The sequence below is a fragment of the Ranitomeya variabilis genome, chromosome 8 (genome assembly GCF_051348905.1).
Source record: "Ranitomeya variabilis isolate aRanVar5 chromosome 8, aRanVar5.hap1, whole genome shotgun sequence".
NCBI lineage: Eukaryota > Metazoa > Chordata > Amphibia > Anura > Dendrobatidae > Ranitomeya > Ranitomeya variabilis.
The window spans coordinates 3,338,415-3,363,172 of NC_135239.1; the positions used below are offsets into that span (position 1 = coordinate 3,338,415).

At 58.3% G+C, this 24,758-nt stretch overlaps 1 protein-coding gene across 5 annotated transcripts in view; it reads right to left on the reverse strand.

The window, feature by feature from the left end:
• Positions 1-24,393, reverse strand: part of RAD54L (RAD54 like) — a 36,713-nt gene extending 12,320 nt beyond the window's left edge. For 2 of the 5 annotated variants that reach the window (XR_013218607.1, XM_077277931.1), the window contains exons 1-10: positions 24,085-24,249; positions 13,744-13,851; positions 12,530-12,590; positions 12,299-12,434; positions 10,910-10,979; positions 10,550-10,838; positions 10,349-10,467; positions 9,849-9,999; positions 9,650-9,776; positions 2,425-2,499 (exon numbers count right to left, since the gene is read on the reverse strand). Coding sequence is in view for 4 of the 5 variants with exons in the window: in XM_077277931.1 (XP_077134046.1) it covers positions 2,425-2,499; positions 9,650-9,776; positions 9,849-9,999; positions 10,349-10,467; positions 10,550-10,838; positions 10,910-10,979; positions 12,299-12,434; positions 12,530-12,590; positions 13,744-13,851; positions 24,085-24,240 (1,292 nt within the window). In the remaining variant the exon portion in view is untranslated. The other 3 variants (XM_077277932.1, XM_077277933.1, XM_077277935.1) reach the window with 3 other exon arrangements.
• Between the last annotated feature and the right edge of the window lie 365 nt (positions 24,394-24,758).

Genomic DNA, 24,758 nt, shown 5'->3' on the forward strand with positions numbered 1-24,758 from the left:
GTGAGAGGACGAGTGTACCCCGAGAGGAGGGCGAGAGGACGAGTGCACCCCCGAGAGGAGGGTGAGAGGACGAGTGCACCCCGGAGAGGAGGGTGAGAGGACGAGTGTACCACCGAGAGGAGGGTGAGAGGACGAGTGCACCCCGAGAGGAGGGCGAGAGGACGAGTGTACCACCGAGAGGAGGGTGAGAGGACGAGTGCACCCCGAGAGGAGAGTGAGAGGACGAGTGTACCCCGGAGAGGAGGGTGAGAGGCCGCGTGTACCCCCGAGAGGCGGGTGAGAGGCCGCGTGTACCCCCCCTCCCCCCCCCCCCCGACAGGGTGAGAGGATGAGTGTACCCCCGAGAGGAGGGTGAGAGGCAGCGTGCAACCTGCTCCACAGAGCCCCACACCTCCACCCCACACAGAGCACAGTCGCCGGCCCTTCACCCCCGCTCCACACAGGGCCCCACACCTCCACCACACAGAGCACCGTCGCCGGCCCCTCACCCCGCTCCACAAAGGGCCCCACAATGAGCCTTGCCACCCCACACAGAGCACCGTCGCCCGCCCCTCACCCCCGCTCCACACAGAGCCCCACACCTCCACCACACAGAGCACCGTCGCCCGCCCCTCACCCCCGCTCCACACAGAGCCCCACACCTCCACCACACAGAGCACCGTCGCCGGCCCCTCACCCCCGCTCCACACAGAGCCCCACACCTCCACCACACAGAGCACCGTCGCCCGCCCCTCACCCCCGCTCCACACAGAGCCCCACACCTCCACCACACAGAGCACCGTCGCCCGCCCCTCACCCCCGCTCCACACAGAGCCCCACACCTCCACCACACAGAGCACCGTCGCCGGCCCCTCACCCCCGCTCCACACAGAGCCCCACACCTCCACCACACAGAGCACCGTCGCCCGCCCCTCACCCCCGCTCCACACAGGGCCCCACACCTCCACCACACAGAGCACCGTCGCCGGCCCCTCACCCCCGCTCCACACAGAGCCCCACACCTCCACCACACAGAGCACCGTCGCCCGCCCCTCACCCCCGCTCCACACAGGGCCCCACAATGAGCCTTGCCACCACACAGAGCACCGTCGCCGGCCCCTCACCCCGCTCCACAAAGGGCCCCACAATGAGCCTTGCCACCACACAGAGCACCGTCGCCCGCCCCTCACCCCCGCTCCACACAGAGCCCCACACCTCCACCACACAGAGCACCGTCGCCGGCCCCTCACCCCCGCTCCACACAGAGCCCCACACCTCCACCACACAGAGCACAGTCGCCCGCCCCTCACCCCCGCTCCACACAGAGCCCCACACCTCCACCACACAGAGCACCGTCGCCCGCCCCTCACCCCCGCTCCACACAGAGCCCCACACCTCCACCACACAGAGCACCGTCGCCGGCCCCTCACCCCCGCTCCACACAGAGCCCCACACCTCCACCACACAGAGCACCGTCGCCCGCCCCTCACCCCCGCTCCACACAGAGCCCCACACCTCCACCACACAGAGCACCGTCGCCGGCCCCTCACCCCCGCTCCACACAGAGCCCCACACCTCCACCACACAGAGCACCGTCGCCCGCCCCTCACCCCCGCTCCACACAGGGCCCCACACCTCCACCACACAGAGCACCGTCGCCGGCCCCTCACCCCGCTCCACAAAGGGCCCCACAATGAGCCTTGCCACCCCACACAGAGCACCGTCGCCCGCCCCTCACCCCCGCTCCACACAGAGCCCCACACCTCCACCACACAGAGCACCGTCGCCCGCCCCTCACCCCCGCTCCACACAGAGCCCCACACCTCCACCACACAGAGCACCGTCGCCCGCCCCTCACCCCCGCTCCACACAGGGCCCCACAATGAGCCTTGCCACCACACAGAGCACCGTCGCCGGCCCCTCACCCCGCTCCACATAGGGCCCCACAATGAGCCTTGCCACCACACAGAGCACCGTCGCCCGCCCCTCACAGAGCCCCACACCTCCACCACACAGAGCACCGTCGCCCGCCCCTCACAGAGCCCCACACCTCCACCACACAGAGCACCGTCGCCCGCCCCTCACCCCCGCTCCACACAGAGCCCCACACCTCCACCACACAGAGCACCGTCGCCGGCCCCTCACCCCGCTCCACATAGGGCCCCACAATGAGCCTTGCCACCACACAGAGCACGCACGCTGCAGACTCACACTTACTCCACCCGTTGACACCAGAGATCTTCGCGCACGGCTAGCATTTTGCGGCACACCGCCTGTCCACACTTGCAGCAGATCACACCACATGAATATCAGAGAAGCGACACACCGCATGTGCACAATGATCGCAGCACAGGCAGGCGCAGGCGGAGCAGGTCAGCGGCTCATCTCTCGGCAGCAGTGCAGCAAAGTGTTGGCTCTGCACAACGCAGCGCTCCGAAAACCCACCTGCAGCAAATCACCTGCTCTATCTTCACGGGAAGATACTTGGAAAGGATGTCCGAAGTTCTCCTAATGAGGCACCTAGAAAATAAAGCAGCAATGAACGGGCAGGGCTGGGCCGGCCCCCGTATATGTCCCTGATCTATGACCAGTGACGTCACCATAATGTAAATATGCCATGCTCCGAGTATACCTCTAGAAGGTTCCATGGCTTTACAGACACACGCTGGGGGCTTTCTGACCCCCTCTCTTCCTGTGGGTGAGCACACTTCTCCTCTGCCTGCCAGCTGTGTCATCCTGAACCATTCCCCCTCCCTCCTGAATGCAGCTGTGAAACCGAAAGTTAGGCTCTGTGCACACGATGCGGATTTTGCTGCGGGTCCACAGCAGTTTCCCATGAGTTTACAGTACAATGTAAACCTATGGGAAACTGAAAACACTGTGCCCATGCTGCGGAAAAAACGCGCAGAAACGCAGCTCTTTACATTCCGCAGCATGTCACTTCTTTGTGCGGATTCCGCAGCGGTTTTACACTTGCTCCATAATAGAAAACCACAGGTGTAAAACCGCAGTGGAATCAGCACAAAATCCACGGTAAATCCGCTATAAATCCGCTGGAAAAACGCAGTGTTTTTGCCCTGCGAATTTATCAAATCCGCTGCGGGAAAATCCGCAGAGGACCATTCTACGTGTGCACATAAAGAGTAGCAAAACACGGCAATCCCTTTGTTTAGCTACAGTGGCCCCTGGTTCCTTCTGAAGGGGATTTATCTATATCCCACTTCCAGTTTGGAACTTGCAGCTCTCTGGCGCCTCCCTTACCCTCAGGTCAGATTAGGTACTGCACCTAGGGTAATTAGTCGCCAGAAAGGCTGCCTGCTATGTACTGGGTATGGGGCACACTGCAGCGAGGGCGATATAACTACTCCCACTCAGGCGGGAACAAAAATGATCAACGCCGCCGTCGCTACAAAGATTCTCAATCGCACAGAACAAAGTATGCTGCCACCAGCTCTGATTTTCCAAGGGTTAAAGGGTCCGCAGCTAATCCAAATCAGTAGCGTAATTCACCTCAGAGGACGCACAGTCCGGATATAGAGCATGAAGGGACAAGCTAGTAAAATTATATATTTTACTTCATAAAAAGTTAGGCAGTATTTACAAAAAATATTTAAAAATATTATAAAGACGACGAATCATGTGTATATTACAATTACAAATAAAAGGGATGAACGGTGAAAATTGACTTACGATTCTTTCATATCATTCAATGGTATGCAGTGTGCTGGCTGGGGGGGGGGGGGACCTTCCCCACTTAGTTTCAGGTCAGATTGCACAGCCTGTCTGCGGCTGAATCCCCCGGCAAACGACACTGCTGGAATGCGGTCTTACCAAGCTATTCGAACCCAAATCCCAGGCACTCCCCCTGTGGTGACATCACTTGGAAGCTGTAACCTCCTCTTACTTATAATATGAAAACCATCTTTTACGCATACCTCGCTGTGTGAACCTCGTGTAAGTACGACACAATGCTTATGATGTTCCCCACGTCAGGGGCGATTCTTTTAAGTGTAAATACGGAGCCATTACATGAACTGCTTGAGGAGAAATCCGCACTTTGCACTCGTTGCTCCTAGCTGCTCGCACTTTCAGTGGGTGATGTCTACCGATGGACATCCGGAATATGTAATTCGTATAGTTCCAGCCCAAATCAGTGCTGCAATATGTAACTTTAATCAAACACAGAAACTCATGTCTTTTGAGAGGGTCAATACCAGTTTCAACTAGTACTAGATGGGAGGAGGGAGAGATGAGCAGCCTTCCTGGAGACTGTTATTTGCAGGGGGCAATAGACATTCTTTTCCACACACACACAAGCAGGCAGAGTGAGAGAAGAGGGGGGGGGGGTCAGAATAGCCCGCAGCGTGTTCTCCGCTCTTAGAGATAGCAGAGCTCAGTGTGCGCGATAGTACACAACCAAATACCTCATGTTGCTGACATAGCCAAGCTGTGTTTGGATTTAAATGAAAGTCCATTTCATGCTGAGATAGACGGTAATTGTGTCATCCTTCTACGAAGTTCATATGCTTAGATATGTTTAATACAACCCCTGGCAAAAATTATGTTATCACCGGCCTTGGAGGATGTTCATTCAGTTGTTTAATTTTGTAGAAAAAAAGCCGATCGCAGACATGGCACAAAACTAAAGTCATTTCAAATGGCAACTTTCTGGCTTTAAGAAACACTAAAAGAAATCAAGAACAAACAATGTGGTAATCAGTAATGCTTACTTTTTTATCCAAGCATAGGGGGAAAATTATGGAATCACCCTGTAAATTTTCACTCCCAAAACGAACACCTGCATCAAATTAGATCTGCTCGTTAGTCTGCATCTAAACAGGAGTGATCACACCTTGGAGAGCTGTTGCACCAAGTGGACTGACATGAATCCTGGCTCCAACAGGAGAGATGCCAATTGAAACAAAGGAGATGATTATCAAACTCTTAAAAGAGGGTAAATCATCATGCAATGTTACAAAAGATGTTGGTTGTTCACAGTCGGCTGTGTCTAAAATCTGGACCAAATACAAACAACATGGGAAGGTTGTTAAAGGCAAACATACTGGTAGACCAAGGAAGACATCAAAGCGTCAAGACCGGAAACTTAAAGCAATATGTCTCCAAAACAGGAAATGCACAACAAAACAAATGAGGAACGAATGGGAGGAAACTGGAGTCAACGTCTGTGACCGAACTGTAAGAAACCGCCTAAAGGAAATGGGATTTACATACAGAAAAGCTAAACGAAAGCCATCATTAACATCTAAACAGAAAAAAACAAGGCTACAGTGGGCTAAGGAAAAAGCAATCGTGGACTGTGGATGACTGGATGAAAGTCATATTCAGTGATGAATCGCGAATCTGCATTGGGCAAGGTGATGATGCTGGAATGTTTGTTTGGTGCCGTTCCAATGAGATTTATAAAGATGACTGCCTGAAGAGAACATGCAAATTTCCACAGTCATTGGTGATATGGGGCTGCATGTCAGGTAAAGGCACTGGGGAGATGGTTGTCATTACATCTATATATATATATATATAATTGTCTAAGGGTTTTTCCGTCTGTCTGTCTGTGTCTGTTCTGGAAATCCCGCGTCTGATTGGTCGACGGGAACAGCATGGCGACGATGATGTCATAATGGAAATCCTGCGTCTCTGATTGGCTCGACCAATCAGCGACGGGCACAGTATCGACGTAGATGTCATAATGGTTGCCATGGCGATGATGTCATAAAGGTTGCCTCGACCAATCAGCGACGGGCACAGTCTGCCGCGAATTCTGGAATCATCATTGTCCATATACTACGGGGACATGCATATTCTAGAATACCCGATGCGTTAGAATCGGGCCACAGTCTAGTCTATATATATAATTTTTATACCACAGACAAAAGGAGTAACAAAATCCCAAGGCACATGTTCAAAAACATATAAACTTTATTGGTAATAAATAACAATGCAATATAATAAAGTTACAATTGCTATAAAAGCACAAATAAGACAGGAGAATTTTCAAATGGAGAGCCCATAGGTATACCAGCGGTAGACAGAGAGTCCAATAGCCTTTGGGTAGGTATAAATATATATCCTATGTCAGATTCTAAGGTCATGTGGAAAGACATACCCCCATATCAAGAGACAAGTAATAAGACACATGCTTTTGTAGTAACATGCCGCCACATAGACCACAGTCAAAATCTCAATTAGTTCAGCTTACCCATATATAAGGCCAGAGGATTTGCTCCGCTGCGCTGGCAGCCCCCTGACGCGCGTTTCGCGGATTGCTTTATCGAAGAGGGTGGTCTATTATGCTACTTGTCCCTGCTCCCTTATTTACATCGGCTTGACTTCCAGGGAACTAAAAGTGCGGACACGCGAGCATGTTCGTGATATCATTGCCGCAAAGAAGGCAACCGATGTTTCGACATTGAAGACCATTCCCCGACATTTTCGGACCTGTCACGGGTCCGATCCCAGCGGCTTGAGGGTAAGGGGGATTGATGTGATTCATGGGGGTATCAGGGGTGGCAATCTTAACCAACTCCTGGCACAATGTGAGTGTAGGTGGATTGTCACCCTTGATACTGTGGCCCCAAAAGGGTTGAATGAAAGAGTAAGTTTTGCCCCTTTCCTCTAGATTATTAAAATAGGGATATATATTATTGTTCCACCGTCCCTCCTTCTGCTGTGGAGGCGTCACGATGATGGGTTGGTGCTTGACACTACCCACTTTGTGATTACCATGTATTTGGTCGCACAATCCTCTGCTTAATACAGGGTTTTTCTCCATCTCTGATTTTAATCATTGTCTTTGTTCTTCTTTTTCTTTTATTCTTTGCAGCTTTAACACGTACTGGCACATCCGTGGTACACTTTTTCCGAGACCATAATAATCTGTTGGCCACTCTTCTTGTTCACATTTTGCACCTTCCAATCAACAATGATGGGATGAATTGTATCACTTATATTATTTATATGTATTGTTAATAATGGTACATCATTATTGATATTTTTATATGTTTTTTGTATTTGTATATGTTAATATATGGCTATTTATATATGTAATTATACACTTTGGATATAATTGTGCACATATTTTTTATAATGTGGTAATATGGTTTTCTTATTTTATAGTTTTATATAATGTGCACGTTGCACTATATGTATTCACGATGCAGGGGATATATCTAACAATGTGTCCCCTATAACATGTCAGCTCATGTGGTCTCCAATAAAATGGTCGGTGGCTGTGCGCGCGCGCACTTCGGACTGAGTGCTTCTGGCTTACCGACGGCTATCTGCTGTAGCCGCGCCCACATGACACTGACGTCCTTGGCGGTGTTCCGCCCTATGTGGGCGTGGCTATGACGGCCGGAGGGGAAGCTGATGCCTGGTTTTGAATGCGCGTGCGCCAACACGCCACCTGGACTTCCGGTATGTGCTGCATTTAAATCTGATGTGAGCAGTCAATGTTTAACCCTCTTCGATAAAGCAATCCGCGAAACGCGCGTCAGGGGGCTGCCAGCGCAGCGGAGCAAATCCTCTGGCCTTATATATGGGTAAGCTGAACTAATTGAGATTTTCACTGTGGTCTATGTGGCGGCATGTTACTACAAAAGCATGTGTCTTATTACTTGTCTCTTGATATGGGGGGATGTCTTTCCACATGACCTTAGAATCTGACATAGGATATATATTTATACCTACCCAAAGGCTATTGGACTCTCTGTCTACCGCTGGTATACCTATGGGCTCTGAAAATTCTCCTGTCTTATTTGTGCTTTTATAGCAATTGTAACTTTATTATATTGCATTGTTATTTATTACCAATAAAGTTTATATGTTTTTGAACATGTGCCTTGGGATTTTGTTACTCCTTTTGTCTGTGGTATATTTGGTTTGGAGTTTCCCTACCAGCCATTGTGGTGTGGTTAATGATAGTGGGGGAGGAAAATTTGGGTGTTCCCAGCCCCTAATTTATGATAAGCCTGGTGATTTTTGTATAGATATATATATAATTGTCTAAGGGTTTTTCTGTCTGTCTGTCTGTCCCGTTTATTCATTCGCTGATTGGTCGAGGCCGCCTGGGCCTCGACCAATCAGAGACAGGCACAGCATGGCGACGATGATGTCATAATGGAAATCCCACGTCTCTGATTGGTCGAGGCTGCCAGGCCTCGACCAATCAGCGACGGGCACAGTATCGACGTAGATGTCATAATGGTGCCATAGCGACGATGATGTCAAAAAGGTTGCCTCGACCAATCAGCGACGGGCACAGTCGGAATCATCATTGTCCATATACTATGGGGACATGCATATTGTAGAATACCCGATGCGTTAGAATCGGGCCACAATCTAGTCTTCAATAAATGCACAAGTTTATGATGATATTTTGGACACTTTTCTTATCCCATCAATTGAAAGGATGTTTGGGGATGATGAAATCATTTTTCGAGATGATAATGCATCCTGCCATAGAGCAAAAACTGTGCAAACATTCCATGAAAAAAGACACATAAGGTCAATGTCATGGGCTGCAAATAGTCCGGAGCTCAATCCAATTGAGAATCTTTGGTGGAAGATGAAGAAAATGGTCGATGACAAGGCTCCAACCTGCAAAGCTGATCTGGTGACAGCAGTCAGAGAAAGTTGGAGCCAGATTGGTGAAGAGTCCTGTGTGACCCTCAATAAGTCCAGGCCTCAGAGACTGCAGGCTGTTAGAAAAGCCAGAGGTGGCGCAACAAAATACTAGTGATGTGTGGGAGGGTTTTTTTGTTTTTCATGATTCCACAATTTTTCCCCTATGCTTGGATAAAAAAGTAACCATTACTGATTACCACATTTGTTGTTCTTGATTTCTTTAGTGTTTCTTAAAGCCAGAAAGTTGCCATTAGAAATGACTTTAGTTTTGTGCCAGGTCTGTGATCGGCTTCTTTTCTACAAAATTACTGAATGAACATCCTCCAAGGCCGGAGACTCCATCATTTTTGCCAGGGGTTGTAGATGGCTTTCCAGCCCACTCCGTGATGTCCCGACCAGGGGTATAAGACCGGGAGACCTCATTTTGCACTAGTCTTTGTCCAGGGAGGCAGCTGACGCTGTGCTGCACTTTGCTGTATCGCCCCTCCCCCGCACGGTCTGCTATAATATTAGCTAGCGTTGTTCCCTTGCTCTAGAACTTACCCTAAAGCCTCTGACCTAAGCCATAGCTACTAATGTGGGTCGGCTCCGGACCCGTGATTAAATAAATCAGAGCTGGTGGCAGCAGAAGTGTCCTGAGCTTTTGGGGGAAACTGGCAGCGACAGATGGCACTGATAATTATGATAGTTATTGTTCCCGCCTGAGTGGAGTAGTTATATCGCCCTCGCTGCAGTGTGCCCAATAGCCAGTACATAGCAGGCAGCCTTTCTGGTGACTAATTATCCTAGGTGCAGTGCCCTGTCTGACCTGAGGGTAAGGGGGGCGCCAGAGAGCTGCAAGGTCCAAACCGGACCTGGGAAGTGGGATATAGATAAATCCCCTTCAGAAAGAACCAGGGGCAACCAAACAACCCTGGTCCATGACATATTAGTCTGAGCGGCGGGGATGATAAAGGGATCCTCCCTGGGATTCGGCACAGAACTTGGCATCACCTCTTCCCCCTGGACACAATATGGCGGCACGGACCTGTTCACCAGACTTATCAGCTCCTTCAGCTTCTCCTCTCCTCTCTCTCGATTGGCCGGACTGGCGTCTGCATCTCGTCCCTTTAAGATGGGGATTTCAAACCTTTTCTTGAACTCCTGCGCCGTTCCTGTGCAGTGAAAGGTGATGTCGGGTTAGTAACAGAAGAGCCTCCGCCATGACGCCGCGCCCAGAATCTCACCCAGGATGCCGGCACTGACAAAGTGGACCAGGCTGAAGTATTCCAGGAGGTCGTTCTGTATGGGGGTCCCGGAGATGAGCACCCGCCGCAGGGTCCGCAGCCGGCTCAGCGCCTGGTAGGTTTGGTTCTCACAGTTCTTTAATCTGTGACCCTGAAAAAGCCAAGCACCAGGGGAAGAACATGGCGGCAGGCACACAGCCCACGGCGGCAGGCACACAGCCCACGGCGGCAGGCACACAGCCCACGGCGGCAGGCACACAGCCCACGGCGGAAGGCACACAGCCCACGGCGGAAGGCACACAGCCCACGGCGGCAGGCACACAGCCCACGGCGGCAGGCACACAGCCCACGGCGGCAGGCACACAGCCCACGGCGGCAGGCACACAGCCCACGGCGGCAGGCACACAGCCCACGGCGGCAGTCACACAACCCACGGCGGCAGTCACACAACCCACGGCGGCAGGCACACAACCCACGGCCGATCCCCCGCCATCACTCACCTCATCACAGATCACCAGACCCACCGAACCCTGGTGAAGAACGTCAGCATGGAGGCGGAACGTCTCATAGGAAATGATGAGGATGGGGCAAGGACCCCGCTGCCCCTGCATGAATCCAGCTGAGGGAGGGAAGCACAGAGGTAACGGGGGCGAGGATGGAGGGCGCCCACTCATATCCCCGCACAAGGGGCGCCTCCTCACCCAACTTCTGGTCAATCTCTTTCTTGGAGCCGCCATCAATGGCCAGAGGCTCAATCCGGCCCTGCAGCCATTTGCCCACCTCGTTGTACCAGTTCTTCACCAGGCTGGAGGGGCAGACCACCACAGCCTTGTCAATCTCAGGCTTACAGTCCGGACTCTGCTTCAGGAGGGTCCACATCAGCGTAATGCACTGCAGGGTCTTCCCCAGCCCCATCTCATCCGCCATGATACAGCCGTGACTACCAGGAATCCGCCGGCCCGTCACACAATCCCACAGGAACTTCACTCCCTAAAGACATGATGGCGACCAAATGACGAACAGCCCAGAGGGCGGCACCGACACCGAGAACGGAGCCCTACCTCCCGCTGATGAGGACGCAAGACCTTCCCGAGGACCGGATCCACCACAACGTGGACAGGGGCCTTCTCCCTGCAGCCAAAGCAAGAAACCATGAAACCAGCAACCTCCCGCCTGATATAACGGAGATCTGGGGAGCGGTGATGTCACCGCTGTATAATATAACTGATATCTGGGGAGCGGTGATGTCACCGCTGTATAATATAACTGATATCTGGGGAGCGGTGATGTCACTGCTGTATAATATAACTGATATCTGGGGAGCGGTGATGTCACTGCTGTATAATATAACTGATATCTGGAGAGCGGTGATGTCACCGCTGTATAATATAACTGATATCTGGGGAGCGGTGATGTCACCGCTGTATAATATAACTGATATCTGGGGAGCGGTGATGTCACCGCTGTATAATATAACTGATATCTGGGGAGCGGTGATGTCACCGCTGTATAATATAACTGATATCTGGGGAGCGGTGATGTCACCGCTGTATAATATAACTGATATCTGAGGAGCGGTGATGTCACTGCTGTATAATATAACTGAGATCTGGGGAGCGGTGATGTCACAGCTGTATAATATAACTGAGATCTGGGGAGCGGTGATGTCACCGCTGTATAATATAACTGATATCTGGAGGGCGGTGATGTCACTGCTGTATAATATAACTGATATCTGGGGAGCGGTGATGTCACTGCTGTATAATATAACTGATATCTGGGGAGCGGTGATGTCACTTCTGTATAATATAACTGATATCTGGGGAGCGGTGATGTCACCGCTGTATAATATAGCTGATATCTGGGGAGCGGTGATGTCACCGCTGTATAATATAACTGATATCTGGGGAGCGGTGATGTCACCGCTGTATAATATAACTGATATCTGGAGAGCGGTGATGTCACTGCTGTATAATATAACTGATATCTGGAGGGCGGTGACGTCACTGCTGTATAATATAACTGATATCTGGGGAGCGGTGATGTCACTGCTGTATAATATAACTGATATCTGGAGAGCGGTGATGTCACTGCTGTATAATATAACTGATATCTGGGGAGCGGTGATGTCACCGCTGTATAATATAACTGATATCTGGGGAGCGGTGATGTCACTGCTGTATAATATAACTGAGATCTGGGGAGCGGTGATGTCACTGCTGTATAATATAACTGATATCTGGGGAGCGGTGATGTCACTGCTGTATAATATAACTGATATCTGGGGAGCGGTGATGTCACTGCTGTATAATATAACTGATATCTGGGGAGCGGTGATGTCACTGCTGTATAATATAACTGATATCTGGGGAGCGGTGATGTCACCGCTGTATAATATAACTGATATCTGGGGAGCGGTGATGTCACTGCTGTACGATATCAGGACTTACTTCTCTATTTTCAGCTGGTCGTGGGCGCTCAGACTCGGCGGTTCGTACAGGATCAGGGCCCCCTCCTCATCAGGGTCATGCAGCGCTCTTCGCACTCCGGCTTTCTTGATCCCCAGCGCCCGCAGACCGAGGCCTCCTGTGTTGCAGGAAGATCATCAGGACGGTGACAGGAGGCGGTGCAGCTTGTGCAGAGCCGACATTCGCGGTGCAGGCGCGGCTCCCATCACTCACCTTTGTAGTCCGGGATGGGCACTCGGAAGGGCCGTGATAAAATGCTGCGGATGAAGGCCTCCTGCAGGGAAGATACAGGTCAGATACCGGGGGAAGGGCAACAATGGGGGAGTCTCAGTGCCCCCGCTCCGTGGTGACCCCAATATATAGACCTCCAGGACCCTCCCCCTGTGGTGACCCCAATATATAGACCTCCAGGACCCTCCCCCTGTGGTGACCCCAATATATAGACCTCCAGGACCCTCCCCCTGTGGTGACCCCAATATATAGACCTCCAGGACCCTCCCCCTGTGGTGACCCCAATATATAGACCTCCAGGTCCCTCTCCCTGTGGTGACCCCAATATATAGACCTCCAGGACCCTCCCCGTGGTGACCCCAATATATGTAGACCTCCAGGACCCTCCCCCTGTGGTGACCCCAATATATAGACCTCCAGGACTCTCCCCCCTGTGGTGACCCCAATATATAGACCTCCAGGACCTTCCCCTTGCGGAGACCCCAATATATAACCCACCATGATTCTCCCCCCTGTGGTGACCCCAATATATAGACCTCCAGGACTCTCCCCCCTGTGGTGACCCCAATATATAGACCTCCAGGACCCTCCCCCTGTGGTGACCCCAATATATAGACTTCCAGGACCCTCCCCCTGTGGTGACCCCAATATATAGACCTCCAGGACTCTCCCCCCTGTGGTGACCCCAATATATAGACCTCCAGGACCTTCCCCTTGCGGAGACCCCAATATATAACCCACCAGGATTCTCCCCCCTGTGGTGACCCCAATATATAGACCTCCAGGACTCTCCCCCCTGTGGTGACCCCAATATATAGACCTCCAGGACCCTCCCCCTGTGGTGACCCCAATATATAGACTTCCAGGACCCTCCCCCTGTGGTGACCCCAATATATAGACCTCCAGGACTCTCCCCCCTGTGGTGACCCCAATATATAGACCTCCAGGACCTTCCCCTTGCGGAGACCCCAATATATAACCCACCAGGATTCTCCCCCCTGTGGTGACCCCAATATATAGACCTCCAGGACTCTCCCCCCTGTGGTGACCCCAATATATAGACCTCCAGGACCTTCCCCCTTGCGGAGACCCCAATATATAACCCACCAGGATTCTCCCCCCTGTGGAGACCCCAATATATAACCCACCAGGACCCTCCCCCCGTGGTTACCCCACTTCCTTGGGCCTCGGCTCACATGTTGGCGGCTGTCCAGACTCGGGGGCCGGTTGGTCAGCAGCTGCAGGGGCTTGCGGCCCTGTGGGGTCCGGCTCTCCTCACCCTCCCCGCGGGGTCTTTTCGGCATCTGGAGAAGAGTCACCCGATTACTGACATTCATCCTGTGATGTGGTGACCGGGTTATCTACTCCTGTGCCACTAATAAAAATGCAACTTGACACTCAGCCAACTGGGCGTGTCCTGCACAACTGCCATATGGGCGTCAGCTTCCCTCCTCTATGACAGAACTTCTGTGGAGCTCGGATCAAGGGAACAGTAAGTCTTCATTACCAGGGCACAAGGCGCTGACGGTCCACAATGCACCGGGCGCCTGACTCACCGCCTCCTCCCGTCACTCATCTCCCGGGGCACGAGATGGTCCACAATGCACCGGGCGCCTGACTCACCGCCTCCTCCCGTCACTCATCTCCCGGGGCACGAAAAGGTCCACAATGCACCGGGCCCCTGACTCACCGCCTCCTCCCGTCACTCATCTCCCGGGGCAGGAGAAGGTCCACAATGCACCGGGCCCCTGACTCACCGCCTCCTCCCGTCACTCATCTCCCGGGGCAGGAGAAGGTCCACAATGCACCGGGCGCCTGACTCACCGCCTCCTCCCGTCACTCATCTCCCGGGGCAGGAGAACGTCCACAATGCACCGGGCGCCTGACTCACCGCCTCCTCCCGTCACTCATCTCCCGGGGCAGGAGATGGTCCACAATGCACCGGGCGCCTGACTCACCGCCTCCTCCCGTCACTCATCTCTCGGGGCAGGAGAAGGTCCACAATGCACCGGGCGCCTGACTCACCGCCTCCTCCCGTCACTCATCTCCCGGGGCAGGAGAAGGTCCACAATGCACCGGGCGCCTAACTCACCGCCTCCTCCCGTCACTCATCTCCCGGGGCAGGAGAAGGTCCACAATGCACCGGGCGCCTGACTCACCGCCTCCTCCCGTCACTCATCTCCCGGGGCACGAGATGGTCCACAATGCACCGGGCGCCTGACTCACCGCCTCCTCCCGTCACTCATCTCCGGGGGCAGGAGAAGGTCCACAATGCACCGGGCACCTGACTCACCGCCTCCTCCCGTAGCTCATCTCCCGGGGCAGGAGAAGGTCCACAATGCACCGGGCGCCTGACTCACCGCCTCCTCCCATCACTCATCTCCGGGGGCACGAGAAGGTCCACAATGCACCGGGCGCCTGACTCACCGCCTCCTCCCGTCACTCATCTCCGGGGGCACGAGAAGGTCCACAATGCACCGGGCACCTGACTCACCGCCTCCTCCCGTCACTCATCTCCCGGGGCAGGAGAAGGTCCACAATGCACCGGGCGCCTGACTCACCGCCTCCTCCCGTCACTCATCTCCAGGGGCACGAGATGGTCCACAATGCACCGGGCACCTGACTCACCGCCTCCTCCCGTCACTCATCTCCAGGGGCACGAGAAGGTCCACAATGCACCGGGCCCCTGACTCACCGCCTCCTCCCGTCACTCATCTCCCGGGGCACGAGATGGTCCACAATGCACCGGGCGCCTGACTCACCGCCTCCTCCCGTCGCTCATCTCCCGGGGCAGGAGAAGGTCCACAATGCACCGGGCGCCTGACTCACCGCCTCCTCCCGTCACTCATCTCCCGGGGCAGGAGAAGGTCCACAATGCACCGGGCACCTGACTCACCGCCTCCTCCCGTCGCTCATCTCCCGGGGCAGGAGAAGGTCCACAATGGACCGGGCGCCTGACTCACCGCCTCCTCCCGTCACTCATCTCCCGGGGCACGAGAAGGTCCACAATGCACCGGGCGCCTGACTCACCGCCTCCTCCCGTCACTCATCTCCCGGGGCAGGAGAAGGTCCACAATGCACCGGGCGCCTGACTCACCGCCTCCTCCCGTCACTCATCTCCCGGGGCAGGAGAAGGTCCACAATGCACCGGGCGCCTGACTCACCGCCTCCTCCCGTCACATCTCCCGGGGCAGGAGAAGGTCCACAATGCACCGGGCGCCTGACTCACCGCCTCCTCCCGTCGCTCATCTCCCGGGGCACGAGTAGGTCCACAATGCACCGGGCGCCTGACTCACCGCCTCCTCCCGTCACTCATCTCCCGGGGCAGGAGAAGGTCCACAATGCACCGGGCACCTGACTCACCGCCTCCTCCCGTCACTCATCTCCCGGGGCAGGAGAAGGTCCACAATGCACCGGGCGCCTGACTCACCGCCTCCTCCCGTCACTCATCTCCCGGGGCAGGAGAAGGTCCACAATGCACCGGGCGCCTGACTCACCGCCTCCTTCCGTCACTCATCTCCCGGGGCACGAGATGGTCCACAATGCACCGGGCGCCTGACTCACCGCCTCCTCCCGTCACTCATCTCCCGGGGCACAAGAAGGTCCACAATGCACCGGGCGCCTGACTCACCGCCTCCTCCCGTCACTCATCTCCCGGGGCACAAGAAGGTCCACAATGCACCGGGCGCCTGACTCACCGCCTCCTCCCGTCACTCATCTCCCGGGGCAGGAGAAGGTCCACAATGCACCGGGCGCCTAACTCACCGCCTCCTCCCGTCACTCATCTCCCGGGGCAGGAGAAGGTCCACAATGCACCGGGCGCCTGACTCACCGCCTCCTCCCGTCGCTCATCTCCCGGGGCAGGAGAAGGTCCACAATGCACCGGGCGCCTGACTCACAGCCTCCTCCCGTCACTCATCTCCCGGGACACGAGAAGGTCCACAATGCACCGGGCGCCTGACTCACCGCCTCCTCCCGTCACTCATCTCCCGGGGCAGGAGAAGGTCCACAATGCACCGGGCGCCTGACTCACCGCCTCCTCCCGTCACTCATCTCCCGGGGCAGGAGAAGGTCCACAATGCACCGGGCGCCTGACTCACCGCCTCCTCCCGTCACTCATCTCCAGGGGCACGAGAAGGTCCACAATGCACCGGGCGCCTGACTCACCGCCTCCTCCCGTCACTCATCTCCCGGGGCACGAGAAGGTCCACAATGCACCGGGCCCCTGACTCACCGCCTCCTCCCGTCACTCATCTCCCGGGGCAGGAGAAGGTCCACAATGCACCGGGCGCCTGACTCACCGCCTCCTCCCGTCACTCATCTCCAGGGGCACGAGAAGGTCCACAATGCACCGGGCGCCTGACTCACCGCCTCCTCCCGTCACTCATCTCCCGGGGCAGGAGAAGGTCCACAATGCACCGGGCCCCTGACTCACCGCCTCCTCCCGTCACTCATCTCCCGGGGCAGGAGAAGGTCCACAATGCACCGGGCGCCTGACTCACCGCCTCCTCCCGTCACTCATCTCCCGGGGCAGGAGAAGGTCCACAATGCACCGGGCGCCTGACTCACCGCCTCCTCCCATCACTCATCTCCCGGGGCACGAGATGGTCCACAATGCACCGGGCGCCTGACTCACCGCCTCCTCCCGTCACTCATCTCCCGGGGCAGGAGAAGGTCCACAATGCACCGGGCGCCTGACTCACCGCCTCCTCCCGTCACTCATCTCCCGGGGCACGAGATGGTCCACAATGCACCGGGCCCCTGACTCACCGCCTCCTCCCGTCGCTCATCTCCCGGGGCAGGAGAAGGTCCACAATGCACCGGGCACCTGACTCACCGCCTCCTCCCGTCACTCATCTCCCGGGGCAGGAGAAGGTCCACAATGCACCGGGCGCCTGACTCACCGCCTCCTCCCGTCACTCATCTCCCGGGGCACGAGAAGGTCCACAATGCACCGGGCCCCTGACTCACCGCCTCCTCCCGTCACTCATCTCCCGGGGCACGAGATGGTCCACAATGCACCGGGCGCCTGACTCACCGCCTCCTCCCGTCACTCATCTCCCGGGGCAGGAGAAGGTCCACAATGCACCGGGCCCCTGACTCACCGCCTCCTCCCGTCGCTCATCTCCCGGGGCAGGAGAAGGTCCACAATGCACCGGGCGCCTGACTCACCGCCTCCTCCCGTCACTCATCTCCCGGGGCAGGAGAAGGTCCACAATGCACCGGGCGCCTGACTCACCGCCTCCTCCCGTCACTCATCTCCCGGGGCAGGAGAAGGTCCACAATGCACCGGGCCCCTGACTCACCGCCTCCTCCCGTCACTCATCTCCCGGGGCAGGAGAAGGTTCACAATGCACCGGGCCCCTGACTCACCGCCTCCTCCCGTCACTCATCTCCCGGGGCAGGAGAAGGTCCACAATGCACCGGGCGCCTGACTCACCGCCTCCTCCCGTCACTCATCTCCCGGGGCAGGAGAAGGTCCACAATGCACCGGGCCCCTGACTCACCGCCTCCTCCCGTCACTCATCTCCCGGGGCAGGAGAAGGTCCACAATGCACCGGGCGCCTGACTCACCGCCTCCTCCCGTCACTCATCTCCCGGGGCAGGAGAAGGTCCACAATGCACCGGGCCCCTGACTCACCGCCTCCTCCCGTCACTCATCTCCCGGGGCAGGAGAAGGTCCACAATGCACCGGGCGCCTGACTCACCGCCTCCTCCCGTCACTCATCTCCCGGGGCAGGAGAAGGTCCACAATGCACCGGGCGCCTGACTCACCGCCTCCTCCCGTAGCTCATCTCCCGGGGCAGGAGAAGGTCCACAATGCACCGGGCGCCTGACTCACCGCCTCCTCCCGTCACTCATCTCCCGGGGCAGGAGAAGGTCCACAATGCACCGGGCCCCTGACTCACCGCCTCCTCCCGTCACTCATCTCCCGGGGCAGGAGAAGGTCCACAATGCACCGGGCGCCTGACTCACCGCCTCCTCCCGTCACTCATCTCCCGGGGCAGGAGAAGGTCCACAATGCACCGGGCGCCTGACTCACCGCCTCCTCCCGTCACTCATCTCCCGGGGCAGGAGAAGGTCCACAATGCACCGGGCGCCTGACTCACCGCCTCCTCCCGTCACTCATCTCCCGGGGCAGGAGAAGGTCCACAATGCACCGGGCGCCTGACTCACCGCCTCCTCCCGTCACTCATCTCCCGGGGCAGGAGAAGGTCCACAATGCACCGGGCGCCTGACTCACCGCCTCCTCCCGTAGCTCATCTCCCGGGGCAGGAGAAGGTCCACAATGCACCGGGCGCCTGACTCACCGCCTCCTCCCGTCGCTCATCTCCCGGGGCAGGAGAAGGTCCACAATGCACCGGGCGCCTGACTCACCGCCTCCTCCCGTCACTCATCTCCCGGGGAACGAGAAGGTCCACAATGCACCGGGCCCCTGACTCACCGCCTCCTCCCGTCACTCATCTCCCGGGACACGAGAAGGTCCACAATGCACCGGGCGCCTGACTCACCGCCTCCTCCCGTCACTCATCTCCCGGGGCAGGAGAAGGTCCACAATGCACCGGGCGCCTGACTCACCGCCTCCTCCCGTCACTCATCTCTCGGGGCAGGAGAAGGTCCACAATGCACCGGGCGCCTGACTCACCGCCTCCTCCCGTAGCTCATCTCCCGGGGCACGAGAAGGTCCACAATGCACCGGGCGCCTGACTCACCGCCTCCTCCCGTCACTCATCTCCCGGGGCAGGAGAAGGTCCACAATGCACCGGGCGCCTGACTCACCGCCTCCTCCCGTCGCTCATCTCCCGGGGCAGGAGAAGGTCCACAATGCACCGGGCGCCTAACTCACCGCCTCCTCCCATCACTCATCTCCGGGGGCACGAGAAGGTCCACAATGCACCGGGCCCCTGACTCACCGCCTCCTCCCGTCGCTCATCTCTCGGGGCAGGAGAAGGTCCACAATGCACCGGGCGCCTGACTCACCGCCTCCTCCCGTCGCTCATCTCCCGGGGCAGGAGAAGGTCCACAATGCACCGGGCGCCTGACTCACCGCCTCCTCCCGTCACTCATCTCCCGGGGCACGAGAAGGTCCACAATGCACCGGGCCCCTGACTCACCGCCTCCTCCCGTCACTCATCTCCCGGGGCAGGAGAAGGTCCACAATGCACCGGGCGCCTGACTCACCGCCTCCTCCCGTCACTCATCTCCCGGGGCAGGAGAAGGTCCACAATGCACCGGGCGCCTGACTCACCGCCTCCTCCCGTCACTCATCTCCCGGGGCAGGAGAAGGTCCACAATGCACCGGGCCCCTGACTCACCGCCTCCTCCCGTCACTCATCTCCCGGGGCAGGAGAAGGTCCACAATGCACCGGGCGCCTGACTCACCGCCTCCTCCCGTCACTCATCTCCCGGGGCAGGAGAAGGTCCACAATGCACCGGGCGCCTGACTCACCGCCTCCTCCCGTCACTCATCTCCCGGGGCAGGAGAAGGTCCACAATGCACCGGGCGCCTGACTCACCGCCTCCTCCCGTCACTCATCTCCCGGGGCAGGAGAAGGTCCACAATGCACCGGGCGCCTGACTCACCGCCTCCTCCCGTCACTCATCTCCCGGGGCAGGAGAAGGTCCACAATGCACCGGGCGCCTGACTCACCGCCTCCTCCCGTAGCTCATCTCCCGGGGCAGGAGAAGGTCCACAATGCACCGGGCGCCTGACTCACCGCCTCCTCCCGTCGCTCATCTCTCGGGGCAGGAGAAGGTCCACAATGCACCGGGCGCCTGACTCACCGCCTCCTCCCGTAGCTCATCTCCCGGGGCACGAGAAGGTCCACAATGCACCGGGCGCCTGACTCACCGCCTCCTCCCGTCACTCATCTCCCGGGGCAGGAGAAGGTCCACAATGCACCGGGCGCCTGACTCACCGCCTCCTCCCGTCGCTCATCTCCCGGGGCAGGAGAAGGTCCACAATGCACCGGGCGCCTAACTCACCGCCTCCTCCCATCACTCATCTCCGGGGGCACGAGAAGGTCCACAATGCACCGGGCCCCTGACTCACCGCCTCCTCCCGTCGCTCATCTCTCGGGGCAGGAGAAGGTCCACAATGCACCGGGCGCCTGACTCACCGCCTCCTCCCGTCGCTCATCTCCCGGGGCAGGAGAAGGTCCACAATGCACCGGGCGCCTGACTCACCGCCTCCTCCCGTCGCTCATCTCCCGGGGCAGGAGAAGGTCCACAATGCACCGGGCGCCTGACTCACCGCCTCCTCCCGTCACTCATCTCCCGGGGCACGAGAAGGTCCACAATGCACCGGGCCCCTGACTCACCGCCTCCTCCCGTCACTCATCTCCCGGGGCAGGAGAAGGTCCACAATGCACCGGGCGCCTGACTCACCGCCTCCTCCCGTCACTCATCTCCCGGGGCAGGAGAAGGTCCACAATGCACCGGGCGCCTGACTCACCGCCTCCTCCCGTCACTCATCTCCCGGGGCAGGAGAAGGTCCACAATGCACCGGGCGCCTGACTCACCGCCTCCTCCCGTCACTCATCTCCCGGGGCAGGAGAAGGTCCACAATGCACCGGGCGCCTGACTCACCGCCTCCTCCCGTCACTCATCTCCCGGGGCAGGAGAAGGTCCACAATGCACCGGGCCCCTGACTCACCGCCTCCTCCCGTCGCTCATCTCCCGGGGCACGAGAAGGTCCACAATGCACCGGGCACCTGACTCACCGCCTCCTCCCGTCACTCATCTCCCGGGGCAGGAGAAGGTCCACAATGCACCGGGCGCCTGACTCACCGCCTCCTCCCGTCACTCATCTCCCGGGGCAGGAGAAGGTCCACAATGCACCGGGCCCCTGACTCACCGCCTCCTCCCGTCGCTCATCTCCCGGGGCACGAGAAGGTCCACAATGCACCGGGCCCCTGACTCACCGCCTCCTCCCGTCACTCATCTCCCGGGGCAGGAGAAGGTCCACAATGCACCGGGCGCCTGACTCACCGCCTCCTCCCGTCACTCATCTCCCGGGGCAGGAGAAGGTCCACAATGCACCGGGCACCTGACTCACCGCCTCCTCCCGTCACTCATCTCCCGGGGCAGGAGAAGGTCCACAATGCACCGGGCGCCTGACTCACCGCCTCCTCCCGTCACTCATCTCCCGGGGCACGAGAAGGTCCACAATGCACCGGGCCCCTGACTCACCGCCTCCTCCCGTCACTCATCTCCCGGGGCACGAGAAGGTCCACAATGCACCGGGCGCCTGACTCACCGCCTCCTCCCGTCACTCATCTCCCGGGGCAGGAGAAGGTCCACAATGCACCGGGCGCCTGACTCACCGCCTCCTCCCGTCGCTCATCTCCCGGGGCAGGAGAAGGTCCACAATGCACCGGGCCCCTGACTCACCGCCTCCTCCCGTCGCTCATCTCCCGGGGCACGAGAAGGTCCACAATGCACCGGGCCCCTGACTCACCGCCTCCTCCCGTCGCTCATCTCCCGGGGCACGAGAAGGTCCACAATGCACCGGGCACCTGACTCACCGCCTCCTCCCGTCGCTCATCTCCCGGGGCACGAGAAGGTCCACAATGCACCGGGCACCTGACTCACCGCCTCCTCCCGTCGCTCATCTCCCGGGGCAGGAGAAGGTCCACAATGCACCGGGCCCCTGACTCACCGCCTCCTCCCGTCACTCATCTCCCGGGGCAGGAGAAGGTCCACAATGCACCGGGCGCCTGACTCACCGCCTCCTCCCGTCACTCATCTCCCGGGGCAGGAGAAGGTCCACAATGCACCGGGCGCCTGACTCACCGCCTCCTCCCGTCACTCATCTCCCGGGGCAGGAGAAGGTCCACAATGCACCGGGCGCCTGACTCACCGCCTCCTCCCGTCACTCATCTCCCGGGGCACGAGAAGGTCCACAATGCACCGGGCCCCTGACTCACCGCCTCCTCCCGTCGCTCATCTCCCGGGGCACGAGAAGGTCCACAATGCACCGGGCGCCTGACTCACCGCCTCCTCCCGTCACTCATCTCCCGGGGCAGGAGAAGGTCCACAATGCACCGGGCCCCTGACTCACCGCCTCCTCCCGTCGCTCATCTCCCGGGGCACGAGAAGGTCCACAATGCACCGGGCCCCTGACTCACCGCCTCCTCCCGTCACTCATCTCCCGGGGCAGGAGAAGGTCCACAATGCACCGGGCGCCTGACTCACCGCCTCCTCCCATCACTCATCTCCCGGGGCAGGAGAAGGTCCACAATGCACCGGGCGCCTGACTCACCGCCTCCTCCCGTCACTCATCTCCCGGGGCACGAGAAGGTCCACAATGCACCGGGCCCCTGACTCACCGCCTCCTCCCGTCACTCATCTCCCGGGGCAGGAGAAGGTCCACAATGCACCGGGCGTCTGACTCACCGCCTCCTCCCGTCACTCATCTCCCGGGGCACGAGAAGGTCCACAATGCACCGGGCGCCTGACTCACCGCCTCCTCCCGTCACTCATCTCCCGGGGCAGGAGAAGGTCCACAATGCACCGGGCCCCTGACTCACCGCCTCCTCCCGTCACTCATCTCCCGGGGCACGAGAAGGTCCACAATGCACCGGGCCCCTGACTCACCGCCTCCTCCCGTCACTCATCTCCCGGGGCAGGAGAAGGTCCACAATGCACCGGGCCCCTGACTCACCGCCTCCTCCCGTCACTCATCTCCAGGGGCAGGAGAAGGTCCACAATGCACCGGGCCCCTGACTCACCGCCTCCTCCCGTCACTCATCTCCCGGGGCACGAGAAGGTCCACAATGCACCGGGCCCCTGACTCACCGCCTCCTCCCGTCACTCATCTCCAGGGGCAGGAGAAGGTCCACAATGCACCGGGCCCCTGACTCACCGCCTCCTCCCGTCACTCATCTCCCGGGGCACGAGAAGGTCCACAATGCACCGGGCACCTGACTCACCGCCTCCTCCCGTCACTCATCTCCTGGGGCAGGAGAAGGTCCACAATGCACCGGGTGCCTGACTCACCGCCTCCTCCCGTCACTCATCTCCTGGGGCAGGAGAAGGTCCACAATGCACCGGGTGCCTGACTCACCGCCTCCTCCCGTCGCTCATCTCCCGGGGCACGAGAAGGTCCACAATGCACCGGGCGCCTGACTCACCGCCTCCTCCCGTCACTCATCTCCCGGGGCAGGAGAAGGTCCACAATGCACCGGGTGCCTGACTCACCGCCTCCTCCCGTCACTCATCTCCCGGGGCAGGAGAAGGTCCACAATGCACCGGGTGCCTGACTCACCGCCTCCTCCCGTCACTCATCTCCCGGGGCAGGAGAAGGTCCACAATGCACCGGGCCCCTGACTCACCGCCTCCTCCCGTCACTCATCTCCCGGGGCAGGAGAAGGTCCACAATGCACCGGGCGCCTGACTCACCGCCTCCTCCCGTCACTCATCTCCCGGGGCAGGAGAAGGTCCACAATGCACCGGGCGCCTGACTCACCGCCTCCTCCCGTCGCTCATCTCCCGGGGCAGGAGAAGGTCCACAATGCACCGGGCGCCTGACTCACCGCCTCCTCCCGTCGCTCATCTCCCGGGCCTCGCTCTCTCTTCTGCAGCTGGCTCGGGGCTAAACTCCTCCTCTGTAAATAACCATGGAGGCTCATTACATGGACGGCGGGAAACGGGACAGGCCACTCTCTCCGGTAACGGGGGGTGCTGTGCATGCCGGGAGTCCTCACCATGGCGCCGCCGGTCCCGCTCTCTCCTCCATGTTGTCGCCGCAGTGACCAGAATCAAGGTTGAGATTCCCGCGCCCGGCGGAAGTCGTCATCTCTCCACCTATCAGGACGTTCCCCAGAAACACATGAGCTTCGTCGCCATGGAAACTCATCGCTTCCTCTGTGACCCCGATACAACCCGAGGGGACTGTGAATTATAGATGAGACCCCCATGTTATAGATGAGACCCCCTATGTTATAGATGAGACCCCCATTGTTATAGATGGGACCCCCCATGTTATAGATGGGACCCCCCATGTTATAGATGGGACCCCCCATTGTTATAGATGGGACCCCCATGTTAGGCTACGTTCACATTAGCGGCGGGCGCCGCAGCGGCGCCGCATGCGTCATGCGCCCCTATATTTAACATGGGGGCGCATGGACATGCGGCGCACTTGCGTTTTGCGCCGCATGCGTCGCTGCGGCGCCCGCGTCGGGTCGCAGAGGACGCAGCAAGTTGC